Here is a 23,220-nt window from a genome sequence, read left to right as displayed (position 1 = left end):
TCACATTTGCGTGTGAACAGGGGGGAATGCTTTAATGTTTTGATAGAGATATATATCTATATCTAATAAATTGTATATACATTTTATTTTTTTATTTTTTTGGATCAACTATACAAAAATGAACAGAAACCCTTGTGAAAACATGGGCCGTTACAGGTACTCTTTACTGAGTGATCTGAGGTCTTTTAGACTCCAGATGTCTCCTTTGTCCTCAAAAGCATCTGATCAAACCGACCTTGGTTTGATTAGATGCTTTACAAGCCATTATTGGCTTGAAAACAGCAAAACAAAACAAAGTGGCAAAATCCTTGCTGCTTTCAGTTCATTCTGCACATAATACCAGAATCCTGGCTGCAGCCTAGGATCCTGCTATTACTGCTTCCTGACTAGGGCATTTATATACGTACGCAGTCGGCCATTAAAGAATCAATTTAAAATATCAAATCTGCAGTAAACACTGCACTATAAATTGTGATGCAACATTAAGGGCCCATTCACACCAGGTGTGCGATTCACATGCAGTTCTGGGCAGTGCATTTTCAGCCCATTCATTTTGATTTTCATTCAAATTGGACCGCACATAAAGTAGTGCATGCACTATGTTTGGAAATGCATTGCAACCAGATCGCATGGTACATGTGTACCATGTGATCTGGTGCCGGCAAATGCTCTGCATTTGCGACCTGCGTTTTAGGGTTTTGTTAATTTTACCCTGACACCCACTGCAGACTGCACAGAAGATGGGTTTCCCACATGCCACTCTAGTGTGAATGGGCCTTTAAAGTCCATTCGCTTAAAAAAACAAAAGCATTTTTTTAAATTTAGGAATGTACAAATTAACAATGAAAGGAACATGCTTGCCAGTAAGTTAAACAAAGTATCATTGTGGTTTTCATAGTTTTACAATAAACTTGTGTGTCTCATCATTCACAAAACAATCTTCCTCTGATGCTGTTAGCCTGTGTGAAAAAAAGTGACAAAGCTATGTAAAAAAAAAAAAAAAAAAAACACACTTTTTACATGCTAAATATCACAAAACATACATATTTAACATAATTGATAACTAAGGCATGTTTTTAGTGGGTTGACTACTTCTCAAATAAGTGCCCCATGTGTTATTTTAAGGCAAATATTCATGAGGTATATATCCCTATTATGAGTTGATCCCTGTGTCTTACCTCCATCTCCAACCACCCCTGTAGCACGTCTGAAGTCTCTGCCTACATTTATTATAAATCCCCACGCCCTCGCAAACCTCAATAATAAAAGTGTGTGTATATGTATGTATATATGTACACACACACACACGTGTATATAAAATGTGTGTATTTTTGAGAGCTGCTTGATATAAGACTAATGGTTGAATAAGTCTATGGATGATACAATCTGGATAAGTTATTAGCCATGCTCTCACAACCCCATAACAAAAAACAAATCCATATATCCATATCCATCCATAAAAAATGCTTCAAGTAAAGTGCTTAGTGCTGATCAATCCAAATGTTTAAAATCCAGAATTGAAAATGGGACACCAAAAGGAAATTGTGCTCTTCATCGCCACCAAAGTTTAGGTGTGCAGCTCACTCACCAGAAGTTTGACTCCTATTACAGGAAGTCATACAGCGCCCTATTTGTCCACAACTGGCAGGTTCTCACATTAGGCTCTGGAATGTGTACACATGGATAAGTGGACACCAGGATGCCCTTTAATGGCGATCCTGCATATTACTTACATATAGAAGAAGGAAAGAATGTTTCTGCCTACATTTAGTAGCATGCCCACAGCCTCACAGATGACCATCAGAGGGATGCAGATGGTGACAACCAAGGAAGATCATTGCCTCTCGCTTTCACCAGCATCCTCACAGCTGCCTTTTCTGGAAGCAGGTCCCAGCGTCCACGATGCCAAGAATCAGGGCTGCTGTAGGAATCACAGAGCCCCCTACAGCCTACCTGAAAGGCACTAAACGGAGCCCCGATGTCTCGCTTTTGAGAACAAGAAGGGAATTGGGGACACAGATTCTTCAATTTTTTTTTCTCTACTGCCTCAGCTGCACTGCAGAATGAGTAAACAGAAAGATCTGGGCGGCACAGTGGTGTAGTGGTTAGCACTCTCGCCTAGCAGTAAAAAGGGTCGCTGGTTCGAATCCCAACCACGACACTACCTGCCCGGAGTTTGCATGTTCTCCCTGTGCCTGCGTGGGTTTCCTCCAGGTACTCCGCTTTCCTCCCACACTCTAAAGACATGCAGGTAGGTTAATTGGCTTCTGTCCAAAATTGGCCCTTGTATATGAATGAGGACCTTGGATTGTGGGCTCATTGAGGGTAGGGACCAATGTGAGTGTGCAATGTACAGGTATAGGGGTAGACACTCACTCAGGTTGAACTGGATGGACTAGTGTCTTTATTCAACCTTACTAACTATGAAACTATCTCTGTACAGCACCTCCTTGTTCATTCACAAACTGAAACATAGTTTACTATGGGAAGGTTTTATGTACCCTAATACAGGTAGTGCAGTAAGGCCAAAAGCCTTTTGACTTTAGAACCTTTTTCTCTTATATTCACCAACCCACACAGCTCCTCTTTTAGCCATTATGTTATGCCCATTACTAGGAGAATACTAGGCATTAGTTGTAATACAACACTCGGAACCCTGCGGGCCCATCGGTCCGTGCTTTTTTCTACAGAAGCATGCCTTTTTGCGCAAGATGATTGATCCTGTGATCTACTATCAACAGCCGGCTGGGTGACAGGCTGGATACTCTTATCCTTGTAGTCTCCCCAGTCCGGCCATCAAGCATGTGCAGGCCACAGCTCCGCGCTAGGCAGGCCATGACAAAACCACAGCTCCAGAGGTGGTCGGCGAGCTTTTATGCTCCAGGGCATACATGTGACCGGGCTACTGATGTCTGTGTCGTAATATGCTGGGCCAGCAGCCACCCTGTACTGATCAGTTAGTGGGTCTGTGATGGAATGTCTCCCAGCTCTTCAGGACTGGTAAGTACAGCTCTCCCTCCAGCTGGGCATTCCCTGGGAGGTCGATTCGGGGGTCCCTCACCTCCCTCTCTTCTCTCCCTGTCCCTATCTTCCCTCCCTGTGAGGGATGCTGCATGTGGCTGCTGAGCGGTGTGCGTGTGTCTATGCAGGGGCTCTCACCGGGGGGGGGGGTGCTCTGGCTAGCAGTGTCCTGGGTCCTGTTCTTCATGCCCCTGGAAGGTGTCTGTAAGTCCATGCTGATGTCCTGCGCAGCGCTGTGCTCACCACCATTGATTTCTCCCTGTACCTCCATGGAGCTGCTTTTGGCAGCCATTTTAAGTGTGGGCAAGGGCAGCATGCTCTCCTGGGCTTCAGCTGCCATTTTCCTGGCGATTTCCTATACAGGACACCGGCGGCCATTTTCTTGAAGCCTGAACACTAAAAATGTGTTCTCTAGCGGCAGCATGTGCTCCTGTGCTCTCACAGCCATTTTCCCTGTGTTTTATGTCCTTGTGCTGGACGCTAGGGGGACCATTTTCTTGAAGCCTGAGCACACTTCAGAGCGGTTTTAGCGTCATTTGCAGCTGCTTCCACAGACACAGCACTGTTTCCTCTGCACCTGGGAGCCAACAGGGACTACCTGCTTGGCACTACCTGCTGAATAGCACAGAACTTCTCAGGGTGGCGAGTCCAGTGGGAAAGAGCCCCTCAGCCAGCGGCAGTAAGGAGGGTGGGACTGTCACTGTCCTAAGTCGCCTGGGTGGCAGACAGGGTAGGGTCAGCATGGCTGGTGTTCCCCCCCCCCCAGTCTTTACCAAGGTATTGGCTCCAGTTTTGGCATTACTGCGGCAACGTGGGATCGCAATCGTGGGATACCTAGATCTCCTCCTGAGGACATCTTCCGTCTCAGAATTAGAGGAGGATGTGGTGATCACCATGCGGACCCTGCAAGAATTTGGGTGGCTGTTGAACCTAAAGAAGTCGGTGATTGTACCGACCCAGCATCTGGAGTACTTGGGCTTGCTGCTGGACTCCAGGGAAGCGAGAGTTTTTTTTCTCCCTTCAGACAAACTGCAGACTCTCAGATCTGTGCTAAAACTGCTGAGGAACCGCAAGTGGTCGTCGCTCCGCTTCTGCATGCGAGTCCTGGAGGCAATACCATATGCCCAGTTCCACACCAGAGTCCGTCCTGCAGAAGGTGATTTTGTCAAAATGGGACAAATCTCAGTTGTCCCTGATATGGGGCAAATATCAGCCTTGGTTGTCTTTTTTTTTTTTTTTTTTTTTCAGCGACCCCTGGCGTCTCACTCATTAGTGAGTACCTTTGTTCAGGGGGTATGACATGTAGCCTCTCCGGTGCGTCCACTGTTACACCCATGGGATTTGAACCTGGTGTTATCGGCGCTTCAAAAACCGCCGTTTGAAAATCAGGGACATTCCTCTGTTGACTCTTTCCCAGAAAGTGGTCTTTCTAGTGGCCATCACATTGGCCAGGAGGGTTTCGGAACTGGCAGCTTTCTCCTGCAAGTCGCCTTATCTGGTTATCCACAAGGATAAGGTGGTGTTGCGTCCACGACCGTATTTTCTACCGAAGGTGGTCTCAGCTTTTCATATCAATAAGGACATTATATTACCATCTCTGTGTTCTAAGCTGAAGCACCCTAAGGAAGTGGCCCTTCACGCTTTGGATGTTTTTCGGGCTCTAAAGGTGTATTTGTCTGCCATTGCTCCCTTTCGGAAGTCAGACTCACTGTTTGTTTTGGTGGCTGGTCCCAAGAAAGGCATGGCGGTCTCGTCAACCACCATTTCCAGGTGGATCAGACAGATTGTAGTACAAGCCTATGCCTTGAAGGGGCAGGTCCCCCCCTTTCCAGTCACGGCCCACTCCACAAGGGCAATCGGAACACCTTGGGCCTTCCGACACCAAGCGTCTGTCGCTCAGGTGTGTAAAGCGGCGACCTGGTCGTCTGTCCACACGTTTACCAAGTTCTACAAAGACGTCAGTGCATCAGCTGATGCCTGTTTTGGCTGCAAAGTTTTGCAGGCGGCCCTATAGTTGCAATTGAATATGCAATCTATTTTTTTTTTCTTCCTGGTTTTTCGATAAAAACGCATTAAGTTAATGCGCTGTTGCATTACATTCTGCAGTTTTGGTGCGGTTGTGGGTAGTCACTGGTTTTGTGGTGGATCTCTCCACGCACTGTTGTTTTTTGTGGGTAAAGTTTCACTAGTTCCCACTTGCTATGGTGGATAAAGTTGTGTTTTTTTTTTTTTTGTTTCCCCACCCCTCGTTTGGCACTGCTTGGGGATGGCCCAATGGCTAAGAGAGGAGCTGTGTGGGTCGGTGAATATAAGAGAAAAATAGGATTTTTTGTACTCGCCGTAAAATCCTTTTTTTCTGTAATTCACCGACCGACACAGCACCCGCCCCTCCTTTTTCTCTTTTATGTTATACTGCTTGTTGACGTACTAATGACTGCATGGCAGGCTGGAAGGTTGTTGCCCAAGGGACCGCCCCCTGGGTGGAACTAAAGAGTTCTGAGTGTTGTATTACAACTAATGCCTAGTATTCTCCTAGTAATGGGGCATAACAACCCAATGGCTAAGAGAGGAGCTGTTTCAGTCGGTGAATTACAGAGAGAGTAATTTTACGGTGAGTACAAAAAAATTTTTTGGGGACTTTTATTTTTTATTTTTTTTTAGAATATTCTTATCATGGCTGACTTTAAGTAGTTATGGACAATCTGTGTCTTTGTCCCAACACAGACTGAGCTTTTGGCTCATTAACATACAGTGCAGGAGAGCGATTTTCTAAAAGTTTAACACCTTTTAACCCCTTCTCCCAAAAGAATGCACCCATGCCTCCTCTGGTTGAAATGGGTATACCGAAACCATGGCTACATCTGCAGTGATGACCCTGTCACTGGGTGGGTGGCCTGGAACTGAAGCCAGCAGTTCTGTTGACTTACCCTAGAGATGACCTAGGACCCGATCATCACTATGTTCTAAGGAACCGTAAGCAACGAGTATTTTTTCACTTCACCTACGGCCACATCACCCTGCCTTGAAACCGCCTGATCTCTGAGGCTAAGGAAGGTCGGGCCTGGTTAGTACCTGGATGGCAGGCCATCTGGGAATACCAGGTGCCGTAGGCTCAATCCAACAATGTGACAGCGGTGGCTTAGCTCAATCAGCAAGGGGGCACAAGAAGTCATGAGGCCCAAAAAAAGGTGAATTTTTTTCTGTCTTGGGCAGAAAGCAACATTCCTTGCCTATTGGCAATTTCTTTCCAGGAATGGAGAATGGTCAGCGCGACTACTTGAGTACTATTTTTTTTTTTTTTCGGGAGAATTGCTCCTTCTCCCTGGCATCATTCTGTCAATATGCCAAGACGTGGGTCTATTGGCATCCAGGTTCTATTGGCGTCCGGGTTCAACAACAAGATCGACAACTTTGTCAAGGACAAAGGAATCGATGACATGCGAAACAGATGCCTTATTCCATGGGTTCAGTTTTTCACTGATCTATGCTTTCCCTCCTGTTCTGCTTCCGCTCCTTCTTCACAGGAGCAAGCAAGAAGGGAAGTATGCGTGGCCCAGGAGTTCTTGGTTTGCTGCGCTCATAAAGATGGAGTAGGCGACCCTTGGTCCCTACCACTGTATCCAGACCTTCTTTCGCAAGGTGCGGTATTCCATCCTTCCTTGCAAACATTCAGAAATAAGACTGTGGGCTGTCGGCTTCAGTAGTTTCTACTTTGATTATGCTAGGAAGCTAGCCTCCAGTGTCATATACTAATGCGTTTTGGAAGGCATATGTTTCCTGGTGTGAATTCAAGGGTTGGCACCCCAGGAAGTATGTCATAGGTAGGATCCTTGTATTCCTATGGATGGCATTAGAAATAAAGCTGGCCCTGAGTACTTTCAAAGGCCAGGTACCAGCTTTATCGGTGTTTTTCAACAACCACTTCTCGCTCTCTGGTTCGTAACTTATTCAGGGGCAAATGTGGATTAAATCCTCCAGTTAGGTCACCCCTGAATCCCTGGGATTTAAGATTAGTCCTATCGGCTTTACAAAAAAAACAGTCTTTTCGAGCCAATTTGCAATTTTTATTTTATTTTTTTATTTTTTTTTATTTATTTTTTTCCCTTGGTCCTCTTGATGAGGACAATAATTTTCCTGGCTTCCATATCATCTGCAAGAAGAGTATCGGGGTTGGCTGCTCTTTCTTATAAAGAGTCATATTGGATTATTCTGAAGGATAAGGTTGGATTGTGGCCTCATCCTAATTTCCTTCCGAAGGTACTGTCAGGTTTTTTTCATAATAAAAAAAAAAGATATTGTTCTGCCTTCATTTTTTTCAGAACTTTATTCTCTGAAAGAAAGGTTACTACATTCACTTGATGTGGTGAGAGCGGTAAAGGTGCATTTAAAGGTGACCGCTCTGATGCATAAAAACTGATGTTTTTTGTTTGTTGCCTGGCGGTCCTAAAAGAGGACAGGCAGAATTGGAATCTGCGATTTTCTAGGTGGATTCGTCAAGTGATTGTTCAAGCTTTTGGCTTAAAAGAAGAGGATTCCTTTTTCATTTTAAAGGCACTCCACCAGGGCCATTAGTGCTTCCTGGGGACTGCATCACTAAGCCTCCATGGCTCAGATCTGCAAGGCCGCAACTTTGTCTTTAATCCATACATTTACTAGATTCTATCAAGTAGATGTAAAAGATCATGAGGATATTGCCTTGCACTTTTTAATTCAGGGGGTGCCAGTGTCAATCACCTGAAGGTGGCCTATAACCCATATAGTAACTCTTATGGCTCTGTGTTCCCTGATGTACTTCAAAGAAAAGGATTTTACAGGTAAGCAGTTTATAAAGATCCTGTTAAAGTGTTCTCAGCTAAGAATATCTTTATTCCATAAAAGTATAAACATTTACTACAAGTCCAGCACTTGTACTAAGTGCAAGTATTGAGAGCTCAGAATACATGTCAGACCGGAAAGACATGATCTTTCCGGTCTGACGACTCCCTTACTGATGGGCATTTATTGACCTCCTATCGTTAGGAGTCATATAGATGAGGTGAGCTGGCAGCTTTATTTGTGGTGGAGGTGTCGCACTTTGGGCACTTGTTTGTCAAGTTTAAGTGCATGTCATCACAGCTGCTGGAGTCTTCCAGTTTCCTTATTAAAGCTTGGAGATGTGAACTTTTGCATATAATACTGTGTATGATAAAGCATCTCAGCAAATTGCTCTGTTTGATCAGATGCTTTCAAAGGGAGATGAGAGATCTGGGGACTAATAAACCCCAGATGTCCCAGTAAAGCATACCTGTCGCTGACCATGCTATCACAAGGGATGAGGTTTATCTCTTGTGATGGCAATAAAGTTGCTGAAGAAAATAAATTGCAGACAGTGTAAAAAATTTAAATAAAATTTTAAAGTGCCCTGTCCCCCGGTGCTTGCGCGCAAAGGTGAATGCATATGTAGGTTGCGAGGTATCGCCATGAACGTTTTAGTGAGAGCAGGAATTCTAGCACCAGACCTCCTGTGTAACTCTAAACTAGTAATTCGTATAGGCTTATAAAGCGTCGCCTATGGAGTTTTTAAGCACCATAGTTTGGCACCGTTCCACGATCATTTGCACTTTCAAAACGTGACATGTTGGGTTCTATTTGGTGTAACATTATATTTTGCCAAACAATTGAATATTTTTTTTGTGCGTATATATTTACTAAAGTATCTCTTAAAGAAAATTGCACTTGAAAAACCACTGCGCAAATACTTTGACATAAAAAATAAAAGCTGCAATACCCGCTATTTTATTTTCTGCAGCCTCTGCTTAAAGTGTGTGTGTGTGTGTGTGTGTATGTATATGTATGTATGTATGTATATATATATATATATATATATATATATATATATATATGTATATGTATATGTGTGTGTGTGTGTATGTATATGTTTGGGGGTTCTAAGTAATTTTGTAGCAAAAAAATTTAGATTTGTTTTTTACATATATGATATGTGAGAAATGTCAAATTTGGCTCAGTGTTGAAGTGGTTAAGAAAGACAGTGTTGCCTTACAAAAGGTAAACAACATTTATTTATTTTAAGTTTAGCTTTGTGTGAATGAGAACACAAAAGAAATATAAAGTAGGTGTTTTCCCAATTTGGCTGCAAAAGTGGAAATATGTAAGTCTCTCCTTAGGCTCGGTTCACACAGGGGCGACTCAGATCCGACTTCAGGTCGCCCCTAGTCGCCTTAAGTCGCGCTACATGTAAAAATCAATGTAAGTGAATAAAAGCCATCTTAATGCACACTACTGAAGTCGCTCTGACTTCAGAAAAGGTACTACTTCAATCCGACTTGTAGGCGACTGGTACCCATTGATTTTAATGGAGGTCGCCTCCAAGTCGGATCTCCGTCTATACGGAGGCAACTCGCACAGAATTATCAGCTCTCAAGAGGGAACTTCTCCAAAATTTATTTAAAAAATTGGTGTGGGGGTCCCCCCCAGATCCATACCAGACCCTTATCCGAGCACGCTACACGGCTGGCCAGGAAAGGGTATGGGGACGAGCGAGCACCCCCCCCCTCCTGAGCCGTACCAGGCCGCGTACCCTCAACATGGGGGGTGCCCCCACCCCAAAACACCTTGTCCCCATGTTGATGAGGACAAGGGTCTCTTCCCGACAACCCTGTTTTTTTATTTCACAGGTGAATGGGTAGGGGTACATTGTACCCCATACTCATTCACATGAGGTGGGGGGATGGGATCCGGGGGCCCCCTTATTAAAGGGGGCTCCCAGATTCCGATAAGCCCACCGCCCGCAGACCCCGACAACCCAGGCCCTTGTCCTCATCAACATGGGCACCCCCCATGTTGAGGGCACGCGGCCTGGTACGGCTCAGGATGGGGGGCGCTCGCTCGTCCCCACCCCCTTTCCTTGCTGGCCAGGTAGCGTGCTCGGATAAGGGTCTGGTATGGATCTGGGGGGAGGCCACGCCAATTTTTCGGCATAGGGGGTTCCCCTTAAAATCCATGCCAGACCTAAGGGCCTGGTATGCTCTTGGTGGAGGAACCCATGCCATTTTTTTTTTTTTTTGCCGTGGAGTTCCCCCTTGAGAGCTCATTCTCTGATTGGCCACGGCAAAAGTCGCCTGGCCTGGGGCGACTTAAAGTCGTGTTGTAAGTCGCCCCAAGTCGTGTTCAAGTTGCCTCCAAAAGTCGTGTTGAAAGTCGTGTTGCCCCTGTGTGAACCGACCCTCAGAGTTGAATGTAGAAAGGCAACATCCTAGCTGCACATGCTGTTTTGCTTAGCTGACATTTGGCTGACAGGAATCGGAGGAGAGCATGCATAAAGTAAATCAATTTTTTTCACACAAAATACTGCTGTCTTTAACCTATCGTTGTTAGCATATTTTCTTTTGTATGTTTCCGTGCACTTCACTGAGAACATATTGGGTACAGAAATCCTAATTTTAGTGCTTCTGATGTTGTTGCGACATTGGTTCATGTATATCGCAAAGGTGCGTCTATTCTTTAAAAATGTCTTCTATTGCCACCCCTGTTGTTGCATCCTGTTCCTACATACACTATGATTATTGTGTGATTAGGCAATTTTTTTTTTTTTTGTACAATTCATGTACCGCACTCTAACCAGGGCAAATGAACCACAGGTTGTATCAGATAAAAAAAGCACTACACCGTGGAGTAATTGGCTTTCAATATCCAGTGCATCCTGAAAGTATTCACAGCGCTTCACTTTTTCCAAATTATTAAGTTAAAGCCTTATTCCAAAATCGATAAAATTCATTATTTTCCTCAAAATTCTACAAACCATACCCCATGACGACAATATGAAAGTTTGTTTAAATAAAAAAAAAAAAAAAAAAAATGTACATAAGTGTTTGCAGCCTTTTTCATGACCCTCAAAACTGAACTCGGGTGCATCCTGTTTTCATTGATTATCCTTGATGTTTCTGCAACTTGATTGGAGTCCACCTGTGGTAAATTCAGTCAATTGGACATGATTTGGAAAGGCACACACATGTCTATATAAGGCCCCACGGTTAACAGTGCATGTCAGAGCACAAACCAAGCCACGAAGTCCAAGGAATTGTCTGTAGACCTCCGAGACAGGATTTTATTGAGGCACAGATCTGAGGAAGGGTACAGGAACATTCCTGCACCATTGAAGGGCCCAAAGAGCACAGTGACCGCCATCATCTGTAAATGGAAGAAGTTTAACACCACTAGGAGAACATTCCAGAAGAACAATCCTCTCTACAGCACTCCTCCAATTAGGCCCGTATGTTAGAGTGGCCAAATGGAAGCCACTCCTCCAGTAAAAGGCACAGCAGCCTGCCTGGAGTTTGCCAAAAGGTACCTGAAGGATTCTCAGACCATGAGAAACCAAATTCTCTGGTCTGATGAAACAAAGATTGAACTCTTTGGCCTGAATGGCAAGCGTCATGTCTGGAGGAAACCAGGTACTGCTCATCACCTGGCTAATACCATCCCTACAGTGAAGCATGGTGGTGGCAGCATCCTGTGGGGATGTTTTTCAACGTTAGGAACTGGGAGACAAGTCAGCATCAAGGGAAAGATGAATGCAGCAAATGTACAGAGACATCTTTTGATGAAAACCTGCGCCAAAGTGCTCTGCATCTTAGACTGGGGTGAAGGTTCATCTTCCAACAGGACAACAACCCTCAGCACAAAGCCAGGATAACAAAGGAGTGGCTACTGGACAACTCTGTGAATGTCCTTATGTAGCCCAGCCAGAGCCCAGACTTGAACCCGATTGAAGATCTCTGGAGAGATCTGAAAATGGCTGTGCACCGACGCTCCCCATCCAACCTGATGGAACTTGAGAGGTCCTGTAAAGAAGAATTTGAGAAACTGTCCAAATAGGTGTGCCAAGCTTGTAGCACCATACTCATAATGACTTGAGGCTGTAATTGGTGCCAAAGGTGCTTCAACAAAGTATTGAGAAAAGGCTGTAAATACTTATGTACATATGTTTTTTTTTTTTTTTATAAATTTGCAAAGATTTTAAACACTTCTTTCACATTGTCATTATGGGGTATTGTTTGTAGAATTAGGAGGAAAATAATGAATTTAATCCATTTTGGAATAAGGCTGTAACCTAAAAAAATGTGGAAAAAAAAGTGCTGTAGATACTTAATGGATGCATTGTACTTTTATCTAATACAATAAGCTTCCAGTTTTCCTTTATAATCCTGTACATATCACAAGGATCCCCTGCTTCTCTGGGCTTTTCCTGGAAAGTTGGGGAATTTTGCTGGTCCAGCAGCACGCACAAACTTTGTAAAATGATGAGATTACAAGGTCCCACAACTTATCGATATTTGTTGTTTTCAGTCAAAAACAATATATGAATCATATATGTGTGTGTTGTATATGTACCATAATATTTTTTAAATTGTGTTGATCAGTATATACAGCAGGTAAAAGAAGTATTGAACACGTCACCGTTTTTCTAGGTAAATCTATTTCTAAAGGTGCTATTGACATGGCATTTTCACCACATGTTAATATACAGCCCATGCAATTCATACATACAAAGAAAGCAAAACAAATAATTTCAGAAATTAAGCTATGTGTAATAAAAATGAAAGACCCGGGAAAATATTAAACATGCTAGCTGAAATGTATTTAATACTTCGTACAAAATCCTTAGTTGGTAATGACAGCTTCAGGATGCCTGCTATATGTAGAAACTAGTCGCATGCATTGCTCAGGTGTGATTTTGCCCCATTCTTCCACACAAATCTTGAAAGTTCTGTGGGCCTCTTCTTTGAATTCTGATCTTTAGTCCTTTCCATAGATTTTCTGTTGGATTCAAATCAGGTGATTGGCTGGGCCATTCTAGCAGCTTTATTTTCTTTGATACCAAGTTTCCTTGGCTTTGTGTTTGGATTATTGTCTTGCTGAAATGTCCACCCTTGTTTTATCTTCATCGATCCTGGTAGGTGGCAGCAGATTTTTATCAAGAATTTCTTGGTTCATTCTTCCTTCAAAGATATGAAGTTTTCCAGTACCGTATGCTGAAAAACAGCCCCACCCACACCATGAGGTTTCCACCTCCAAACTCCACTGTTGGGATATGAGTGTTTTTGGGGTGATCTGCAGTGCCATTTAACCTCCAAGCATGGTGTGTATTATGGCATCCAAAGAGTTCATTTTTGGTCTCATCTGACCAGACTATATTCTCCTAGTATTTCAGGCTTGTCTAAATGCAAGCTTGCCACTTGCCTACTGGGCACATTTACCCCCTTCCTGACCAGGCTAGCTTTCCACGCTGTTGCACTTTAAATGACAATTGTGCGATCATGCAACACTGTACGCAAACCAAATGTTTATCAATTTTTTTCACACAAATTGAGCTTTCTTTTGGTGGTATTTACCGTAATCACCACTGGGTTTTTATTTTTTTGCTAAATAAAGACTGAAAATTTTGAAAAAAAAACCACAAAACTTTTTTATAGTTTATAAAATGTTGGAAACCGGTAATTATTCTTCACTGATGTTGCACTGATAAGGCTGTACTGATGGGGCGGCATTGATGGGCACTGATGAGCGGCATTGTTAGGCGACACCGAGGAGGCACAGATTGGCAGCACTGGTGGGAACTGTTATGACTGCACTGATAATCTGGACACTGATAAATCCATGCCCTGATTATCAGTGTACCTGTCCCTTTTAGAGAAGCTGGTTATTGGCTCTCTTCTCCGATCCTCATACTGACAGCATGAGGAAAGGAGTGCCAATAACCGGCTTCTACTTACATCCGTGATTGGATACAGCTGATCATGTGGTAAAGAGCCGTTGATTGGCTCTTTACCTCAACCTGTGATCAGAGCACAGCGCGCCTCCCTCGCCCCGCAGCGGGAGGCCATCAGAACTAGCCATCTGTGCTATAGCCGTATTTTGGCCAAATGTACCTGCTTATTCCAGGTCTTTCAGAAGCTCTCCACAAGTGGGGGTCCTTGGCTCTTGGACAACTTCTGATAATTTTTTTTCACTGCACTGTCAAATCTTGAGGACTGGAGTACCTGATCTTGGTCGGTTTATGGTGAAATGTTCTTTCCACTTCCGGATTATGGCCCCAACAGTGCTCACTGAAACATTCAGAAGTTTTGCAACCTTATTCTGATGGCATTGATTACAGAAGCATTTCTAAAGTCTTGAGAGATCTCTTTTGATTTTACCCATCATAGGATGTTTGTGTGACAACACCTTGGTAATGAGACACCTTTTCATAGGCCATCAGTTCAGACTGAACCAGCTGGTATTAATTTGCACTGACAAGGGGTAGGATTGCTTTCTAATTACTGATAGACTTCAGCTGGTGTCTTGGCTTTCCATGCCTTTTTGCACCTCCCTTTCTTCCTATGTTCAATACCTTTTCCATTTGTCATTCCATTTTATTACACATAACTTCATTTCCGACTTACTGGTATTTGTTTTTGTTTCTTTGTATGGGTTGTTGCCGACATGTGGTGAACATTTCATGTCAATAGCACCTTTTAGGGCCGGTTCACACTGCAGGCGAGGCGAGGCGACTCCGACTTGCCTCGCCACGACCTGCCGCGACCTCAGCGGCAACTTGCAGATGACTTCTGTATAGAAGTCAATGCAAGTCGCCCCGAGGTCGCCCAAAAGTAGTACAGGAACCTTTTTTCTGAGTCGGAGCGACTCGAGTCGCTCCTCTCAGAACGGTTCCATTGTACAGAACGGGGGCGACTTGCGAGAGCGAGGCGAGTCGTGTCGCCTCGCATCGCCCGCTGTGTGAACCGGCTCTAAGAAATATATTTACCTAGAAAAATGGTGACGTGTTCCATTCTTATTTTACCTGCTGTATATGTTATTCCTAAAGACCGTGTCATACTTGTGAGTATATTATATTGTTTCCTAAATAAGCTTGCATTATAATTCTCAAAACAATCAATTGTTTACATTGTATTTAACGTGATTAAAAAGAATAGTTTATACCGAAGGAAATGGAAACCTCCTCTGTCTGCACTTCTTTCCAGTCATTAATAGATGGCTCTGTATTTTCAGAACTGAAAAGTCAACGGACCAAGTAATGAAGCCTGTGAACCTTGAGGCCCTGTCTAAGTGGGTTGGGAAACTTCCTACAGACATTGTAGAGGACATGCCTCGTATTGCCCCAATGCTTGCCAGGCTGGGCTATGATCCCTATGCCAACCCACCAAGATATGGTAACCCAGATGCCATAGTTATTAACAACACTCATAGAGTGAGTATTATGATTTATTTTTTAATATGCATGCTTATCTCACACAGAGATGATATTCTGCTCTAATATTAGAATGGAAATAAACTGGCCACACACGGATCAAAATTTGTCTGCTTGAGTAAGGACCAACTGAATTTCATTTTAACATGTGGCAGTCCCTGCTTGACCAAAGTTGATGGCTTGATTGGTTTCTGTTGAAAGCACATCCTTAAAAAAAAAAGTTTCTCAATCAGCGGCTGCAACCATTGATCAGTGTATCCTGACCATGGCAGGTATAGTCTGGCAGGGAGGAAATTTTATATCCTCATTCTTGATTGTGCATGGCCAGCTATAATCACGACTGTTAACACAAAATTAGAGAGCATGGCTGTGTGACTAGTCAAGGAAAAAAACTCTAATGGTTTTATGTTTTGTTTTTTCCCCTCCTAGAAGTTTTTTAAAATGATATGCCATTTCTGTATGCACACTTAGGTTGTCTTGACAGCACCTGGGGATTGTGGGAACTTGCAGGGATCTTACCATTGACTAACTAAAGAAAAGCTCATTGGATCAAAAAAAAAAAAAACAGTGCAAGTTTTGAGTTCAGCTAGAGACCAGTTTAGAGGGTGCCCAAGCTCGTTTCTATTACTGACCATAGCTTCTGATTTGCCACCTCCATGCCTTTATATTGAGACTGCCAATCACATATTGGTAAGAGGGAGCAGGAGGAGAGTGCCTGTGGAAGATCTGGTCACTATTTGCTGAATAAAATACCTGTTTGGCAAGGTTGAGATCCACATTTCTGCCTGAAAATATTCAATCATTTGTCAACAGCAGTGAAAAAGGATCAGCCAGTTAGAAATCTGTGGTTTTCCATATTTACAAGTTAAGTGTTCAAATTTTATATATGTTTGGTTAGTCACATACTTGTTTGTAAATGTAGCTGCTAAGAAATACAGAATGCCATTCCCATGTACAGGGTGTATTTATACTCTGTAGTGAGTTTTTTGCCATTTGGATCACTGTCAAAAAAGGTACATGAGCTACTTTAGCACATTTGTTGCTCATTGTGCAGTCCATTCAAGTGAATAGGCTGCAGGGAAACGCAAGCAGAATGAGCTTCTAGTCCACTGCTGCTGCTCACATTTTCAAGTTAATACAGCCTTTGTAATACAAAAAAAACTATTAACTGTTTTCTAAATTGTCATACAAATATATTTGAGCTCAAATCTTTATTATATTTGTGGAAATAGCATGGTATGGGTGGATTTCTGCCAGTCACAGGCTTTGTTACTCCCCTTTAGCTTGTGTCTTAGAATAAGAGGGAGGTAACACCAACAATGTACATGTAATATCCTTCCCCCATTGTGTTCAGCTGTTTAGTGGGTATGGAGGAGGAGGGGAGGGAGGGATGTGTGAATCACATGTGTGAATCTATAGTCACATGGGCTGCTCAGGAGGAAATAGAATAGCTCAGCATAGAAACTCACTGAAAACTGAGCATGTGCAGAGTTGCCACTGCAGCTGCAAAATCCCTAGCTGAATTGGGGACATGAACAGAAGGTGGAGATAGAGAGCAGCAGGATCAACCAGGTTTTTGCAGAAAAACAATCTCATAGTGGCTGAGTATGAACAGCATGTAATGCAACATTTATTGATAGTTTTTTATGATGTGGGTTTAGTGACCCTTTAAGGTTTGGATTGTAGCTCACAGCAGTTACACATGCTTATAGGTGTTGATGGTATGTGATTGAGGAAAGGATATTGCGATCTATTACATCTCCTCTTTTTGTTTGAATAGTTTGCCAGTACAGCCTGTATGTGTTTAGTGTTTGACTGAAGCAATACTTTTTTGCAGATCTTGAAGGGAGATTTTAAAACGCCAAGCAGCTTGAAAGGATACATTCAGGTACAATATTATTACTTTTATATTTAGTTAGACCAACTTTTTTTTATTATTTGCTTGTTCATTGTAATGAAGAATACATTTCATCTAAAAAGTATAGAATATTAGAGAACATTTTGAAGTACTAAAAGCAGATGGCTGATTTAATCTTTCCATATATCCCATTCATACTAAATTGGGCTGTGTTCAAATATCAGTAGATGTAGTGAATGCTGCATTGTCACATTTCAAGGTCAATGTACCTGATACCAGTAGGTTGAGTGTGTCATATAAAAGTTTAGGTAACTATCATACCATTGTATAAGTTTATATAATTTCAGTATCCTACGTCATCCTTTGTGTATTATGAAGATAATTACTGTGCAGGTACCTTCACTTGTAACTTTCCTCTGACTGGTACATTATACACCGAATGCTACAGAATAAAAAATAAATAAATACATTTTCTCAAAGGAAATAACACAACGTCTTTCTTCACAGGTTCATCAGAATAACTCTTCACACTGGTGACGGCAAATGTTTAGGTAAAGCTTTATTTCACTAAGCTTATGTAAGCTAAACACAGTGTTGATGTTTTAATTAAAGTGACTTACTTTTAATAGCATAATTATTAGTCTAATATACAGTAATATATTTTATTGACATTTGTGAAAAGAAAATTGTCATTGAGCTAAGCACATCATTGTTTGATTAAACGGTGTGCTACTAACTAGTTGTGGGGCTTTAGTGCAATGTTCTGCATCAATAAGTGAAAGGACTATCCTGGAACTAGCATGTAGCCCCAGACAGTGGCAGCTTACATCAGACTACAGACTGTGTTATTCACTTGATGATAGATTTGTTTTAAAGTTAATTATAATGCTGTAAATATATAGTGTTTATCTGCGGTAACAGCCTGTGGAGGAATGTAGGGAAGGCAGGTAGTCCAGAGAAAGAAGGGTGTGGGATCTGTGTCAGTAGCCATTCAATTCTAGCCAACTTGACTTAACATCCCACCCCCAGGTCAGCAAAGTTAGAAGCTTCCAATATTTTTTTTTAAAGGACACTTACCTATCCAGGGATCAAGAGTTGTCTTCACCCTGGGCTGTTTATTCGTCAGGCCTCGGGGTGCCGGCATGTTTACTAGCTGGCTGTGACTACTTTTTTTTTTTTTTTTTTTTTATTCAGGTATTGCCTAACAGGAATTGTGCTTTACATTTCCTCTTTTGTGAGTGCTTTGGGAAGGTCTATGGGTCATTAAAAACTCACTCCAGAAGAGAGAGAAAAAACTGCATGTGTAAAGTGCAGGCATCTGCAGATACTACCAAATGATAAACTTTTCTGACAGCAAAGCTCTGGAACTTCCTAATAGTGCAGATTTCCTATGTCCTTGCAATTGGCAAGAATGGCTGCCCATCATAGTAATAGGATTGCGAGGAGGTAGAACTTTTGCATCAAGCTCCCACACTATGGGACCTGTATTTAAAAAGTTTACCATATAAAAGTGACAAACATTTGCACAGGCTTAAAATGATTTTAAGGGTATTTTTTATTTTTTTATTTTTTTTAAATAACAAACCTATCATACTTGCCTCTACTGTGCAGGTCATTTTGCACAGAGTGGCCCTGATCCTCCTCTTCTGGGTCCGCTGGCGACTCGCTGCTCTTCCCCACATCAGATAACCCCTTGGGAGGAGTGCTCTCCCGAGTCCAGCATTCAGCGTCCATAGAGGCCGAATGCAGGACTCGGCCCCGCCCCCTGCATTATTGGATTTGATTGACAGCAGCGGGAGCCAATGGCTGCACTGCTATCAATCTTTCCAATCAGGAGCCCGTGGGGAGAGAAACAGCATGTCCCTGCTGACTGAATGAAAGGGTTCAGGTAAGTAAAACTAGGGGGCCGGTGACTGCCAGGTGTTTTTTCACCTTAATGCATAGGATGCATTAAGGTGAAAAAACATAAAGGAAGGAGGAACTGCAGTCTGCTCACATAATTTGTAATAAAATATTTTTGCCATTCTGAAGCTTCCCTCCAACTACTTTGAATATTATTTTATATATACTGTGATTCTGTACTTGCTAAATATGTTGCAGAAATCTCCCTCCACTGAGTCTGGCTGCAACCATTTTAACTGTCAGCAGCTGAAGCTGCTGCCTGTTCACTTCCTGGGTTTACACAGAGGCATACCTCTAGCTCTGCAACTCCGATTGGCCCTCTTATGACTCATCCTCCCTCCCTTCCTGGGCAAAATCTCACAAGAGAGAGAGCTGTGAATGATGTCATAGGCCGAGGCTAATGACCAGCCAAGAAACAGGAAGTGGGCTGTATAAGATGTTTACTGGCAGAAAAAAAATGTTTTACTATTCAAAGTTAAAACAACAAGGGGAGAAGATTTAATAGATGGAAAGTTGAAAAAATGACTGAGGCTCCATGCACACTGGCGTGAAACATTGCTTCTACAGGAGTTTTGTGTTCTGCCTGTAGAAGCAACTCAATGTTTTCCTGTGTGTCCATGTACATTAGGATGTCAAGAGGCATATTTTCAGTTTAACGTTTAGAGGCAGGAAAAAAAAAACCTGATTCACGTTTTCTGATTAGAGCTTACTGGCAATAAAACCGTTAAACTTGTCTACAGTTTGTGCAAAAATTGCTCTATATGAGCTTTAGCCTATCTAGTGGTCATAATGCTTCCCCCTCCCCCCAATAAAGGTATTATTTTTAAAAGTACAGCATTTATAATATAATAAAAAATAAAAATTATTCAATAATGTAATCAAATCCAAAAACACTGAAATTTGCTCATTTGCATTATTGTCGCTGTCATTCGATTTAGTGTTTGATGACGGATCTCCCCACAAATCACTATCACTCAATTCTGCAAGTGATTCTAATTGATTATCGCTGTTTTCTAGTTGGTCTAAAATCGCTTTTGACATAAAGGGACACTTTTTGGTTGCTATGGGTAATCTCCAAATTCCAGGCAGAAAAAACTGTATTTATAACATAAAAGTGCATGGAGGGCACTGGACAGACCACTAGGGACAAAGGGAGGGTGTATTTTTTTTTTTTATACAGTACTGTAATCTATAAGATTACTGATGTGTATTGTGTGTTTTTACTTTTTTGGATTTGGCGCCGATCTCCGCTCCCCTGTGTCGTAACATCGCAGGGAACGGAGCTCGGCAGCACTCGGGCACTGTGTGAATCGAGCGGAGGAGCTCGCACACACAGCAGGGGGACATCGCTGGATCCAGGGGACAAGGTACCGTATATACTCGAGTATAGGCCGACCCGAATATAAGCCGAGGTCCCCAATTTACCCCCAAAAAACTGGAAAAAATTATTGACTCGTGTATAAGCCGAGGGTGAGACATGCCTGTCCATCCCTGTGTGTCGTCCATCCCTGTGTGTGTCCATGCATCCGTGTGTGTGTGTGTCCATGCATCCGTGTGTGTGTGTGTGTGTGTCCATGCATCCGTGTGTGTGTGTGTGTGTCCATGCATCCGTGTGTGTGTGTGTCCATCCATCCCTGTGTGTGTGCATGCATCCGTGTGTGTGTGTGTGTGTGTGTGTGTGTGTGTGTGTCCATGCATCCGTGTGTGTCCATCCATCCCTGTGTGTGCATGCATCCGTGTGTGTGTGTGTGTGTGTGTGTGTGTGTGTGTGTGTGTGTCCGTGCAGCCTACCTGTGTCCAGCCTGCCTGTGTCCGTCCAGCCTGTGTCCGTCCAGCCTGTGTCCGTCCAGCCTGTGTCCGTCCAGCCTGTGTCCGTCCGGCCTGTGTCCGTCCGGCCTGCGTCCCGTCCCGGCCTGCGTCCCGTCCCGGCCTGCGTCCCGTCCCGGCCTGCGTCCCGGCCCGGCCTGCGTCCCGGCCCGTCCCGCAGCTCTTCGTCGGTGGCCATTCTAGGATTCAAAAGCCGCGCCTCCGTCGGTGATGATATTTCCCACTGACTGCTGGGAAATTGAGTGTTCCGCCTATCGGATGTCCGTGATAGGCGGAACACTCAATTTCCCAGCAGTCAGTGGTCCGCCTATCATGGACGTCCGCTCATCCTCATACTACGGACGAGGATGAGAGGACGTCCGTGATAGGCGGAACACAGACTGCTGGGAAATTCAGTGTTCCGCCTATCACAGGCGAAGGCGGAGACGGAGGCGCGGCCTTTGAATCCTAGAATGGCCGCTGTCTGTCTGCTCGACACGCTGATCGGGCAGACAGACAGCGATGACTCGAGTATAAGCCGAGGGGGGCACTTTCAGCCTCAAAAAAGAGGCTGAAAATCTCGGCTTATACTCGAGTATATACGGTAAGTAACTTTTCTCCTTGTATCCTCCCTGTATCCAGCAATGCGATCCCGAGTCTGGCTCAGGGTTACCGCTCGTGGTACTGAAATCCCAGCCCGAGCCAGACTCGGGATCACCACTATGGAGGTTAATTTAGTTGCAAAATAATGTTGCACACTGATAGTTGCCCAATAATTGTGCACAGATATTCTCCTAAGAAAGCCAAAACCTCACTGTTGCTTTCCTAAATATTTAGGTTTGGGGTTTATTTACTTTTTGGATTGCCAGAGAGCAATAATGAAATTCATCCTTAAAATACAGTTTGCCTAATAATTGTACACACAGTGTAACTGCCGGATTTTTGTGCTGATGAAGGTATGTGCAGACAGCTCTCGATTCCCACCCATTATACCTGCAGATTATTTTGTTTGCGACCGTTGCCATATCGTAAGTCTGAGTCTCCATACATGTATTTTTATGCAGTTTAATGTTTAGTACATGATTTCCTTATTGCCTAATTACTTTGTAAAATCCCAAATCACTTTCTTTTTTCACAGCTGGATGTTCTATAATGGGACCGAAGATAGAAAAACTCCTTGCAGTTATGAAAGGAAACTAGATATCCAAGCATATTGCTTGCCAAATATTGCCAAACTGACTGTCTATAGAGTGGAATGTATTTGCACTTGTTTGTACCGCTGGATTCTCTCACAGCTGTCAGTAAGAAATGATCTCTGTAGCTTATCTGACCTTACTGTGGAGAAGACGTGATCTGTGGATCTTTTAGTCGTCATTGAATCTGCAGCCATTATTTTGTAATGAGCCACAGCCATTTTGTACCACACCGTTACAGCACCAGATCTGTAGCTGCCCAGCGTCTAGTTATTTGAACTGACGGAAATGGCGCTTCACTAATTTACATCTTCTTTGTTTTTAAAGGTCACTAAACCGATGAAATGAAGGAGCAAAGGCAATAAATGTTAGTTTTAATTTTTAGTTTTTTTTTTTTTAATAAACAAAAGGTATCTGGTACATTGTAACAATACAATTGCATTTGTTCCAAATGCTTCAGAGCAAAAGGAAAGACTGGATAGCTCACTCGCTGAAGAAGTGTACTGGTGACTTTTAAATGTATTCTAAAAATCTCTATTTAAATTTTAATATATGATTGAGTTTCCAACCCCATTTCATTATATTAAACTGTTTAATGAAGTTGCTGCCTTTGTGTCTTTATCGTATATAGATGCTTTAGTCTATAAAAGCTATAAGAAAATCTTGGTTGCTGAAAGCCACTTTGCACACACTGCTACAATTTATGAAAAGGGCTCATAGAGTAGAATATTGTGGGTAGAACCCATAGCAGCCAGTCAGTTTTAATGTTCGCTGTCACTCCACTTACATTTTGTTAATGTTTTCATATATCCGCACAGTTGTTCAGCAGCCAAATGCATTTACAGAAGATTTTTCAGTTGCCTCCTCCATGTCATAAGGTCAGAAAACATATTAGAAATTGTAACTGCAAACAGTTAATCCCATGAGAAAGGACATCCCTTGGAAATTGACTTTTTTCAACATGTTTGACGAACATTAGATCTTCATTCAAATAGTGCCTACAGGTAAAGGTGATACACTTGACCACTTCCATCTGACCTGATCAATATAAGCAGCCTCTCGGTGGGTGGGCTTTAACACTGAGCAGGTGCATGTTTGTAGCCCTAGGGAAACCCTTTAGAGTGCTGAGAGAGCGTGCTCCCAGCATAGTAACGAATGGGTACCGACCGAAAAGCTCCCAATGCATACTTGTG

The 23,220-nt window shown here is 43.0% G+C and overlaps 1 protein-coding gene across 6 annotated transcripts in view; it reads left to right on the top strand.

Annotated features, from left to right (window-relative positions):
* The window catches only part of TPST2 (tyrosylprotein sulfotransferase 2), an 81,470-nt gene extending 58,843 nt beyond the window's left edge, over positions 1-22,627 (top strand). For all 6 annotated transcript variants that reach the window (XM_077461382.1, XM_077461380.1, XM_077461379.1 and 3 more), the window contains 4 exons: positions 15,070-15,268; positions 17,106-17,156; positions 17,634-17,677; positions 21,973-22,627. In XM_077461382.1, coding sequence (XP_077317508.1) covers positions 15,070-15,268; positions 17,106-17,156; positions 17,634-17,663 — 280 coding nt within the window. In that variant the 3' untranslated portion in view covers positions 17,664-17,677; positions 21,973-22,627. The remainder of the gene's footprint in view (positions 1-15,069; positions 15,269-17,105; positions 17,157-17,633; positions 17,678-21,972) is intronic.
* Positions 22,628-23,220: the final 593 nt, after the last annotated feature.

The sequence above is a fragment of the Lithobates pipiens genome, unplaced genomic scaffold (assembly GCF_037356315.1).
Source record: "Lithobates pipiens isolate NorthernLeopardFrog02 unplaced genomic scaffold, aLitPip1_a1.2 Scaffold_3, whole genome shotgun sequence".
Taxonomy (NCBI): Eukaryota; Metazoa; Chordata; class Amphibia; order Anura; family Ranidae; genus Lithobates; species Lithobates pipiens.
The sequence above is the reverse complement of the archived record's forward strand: the minus strand, read 5'-3'. Positions and strand labels throughout refer to the sequence as shown.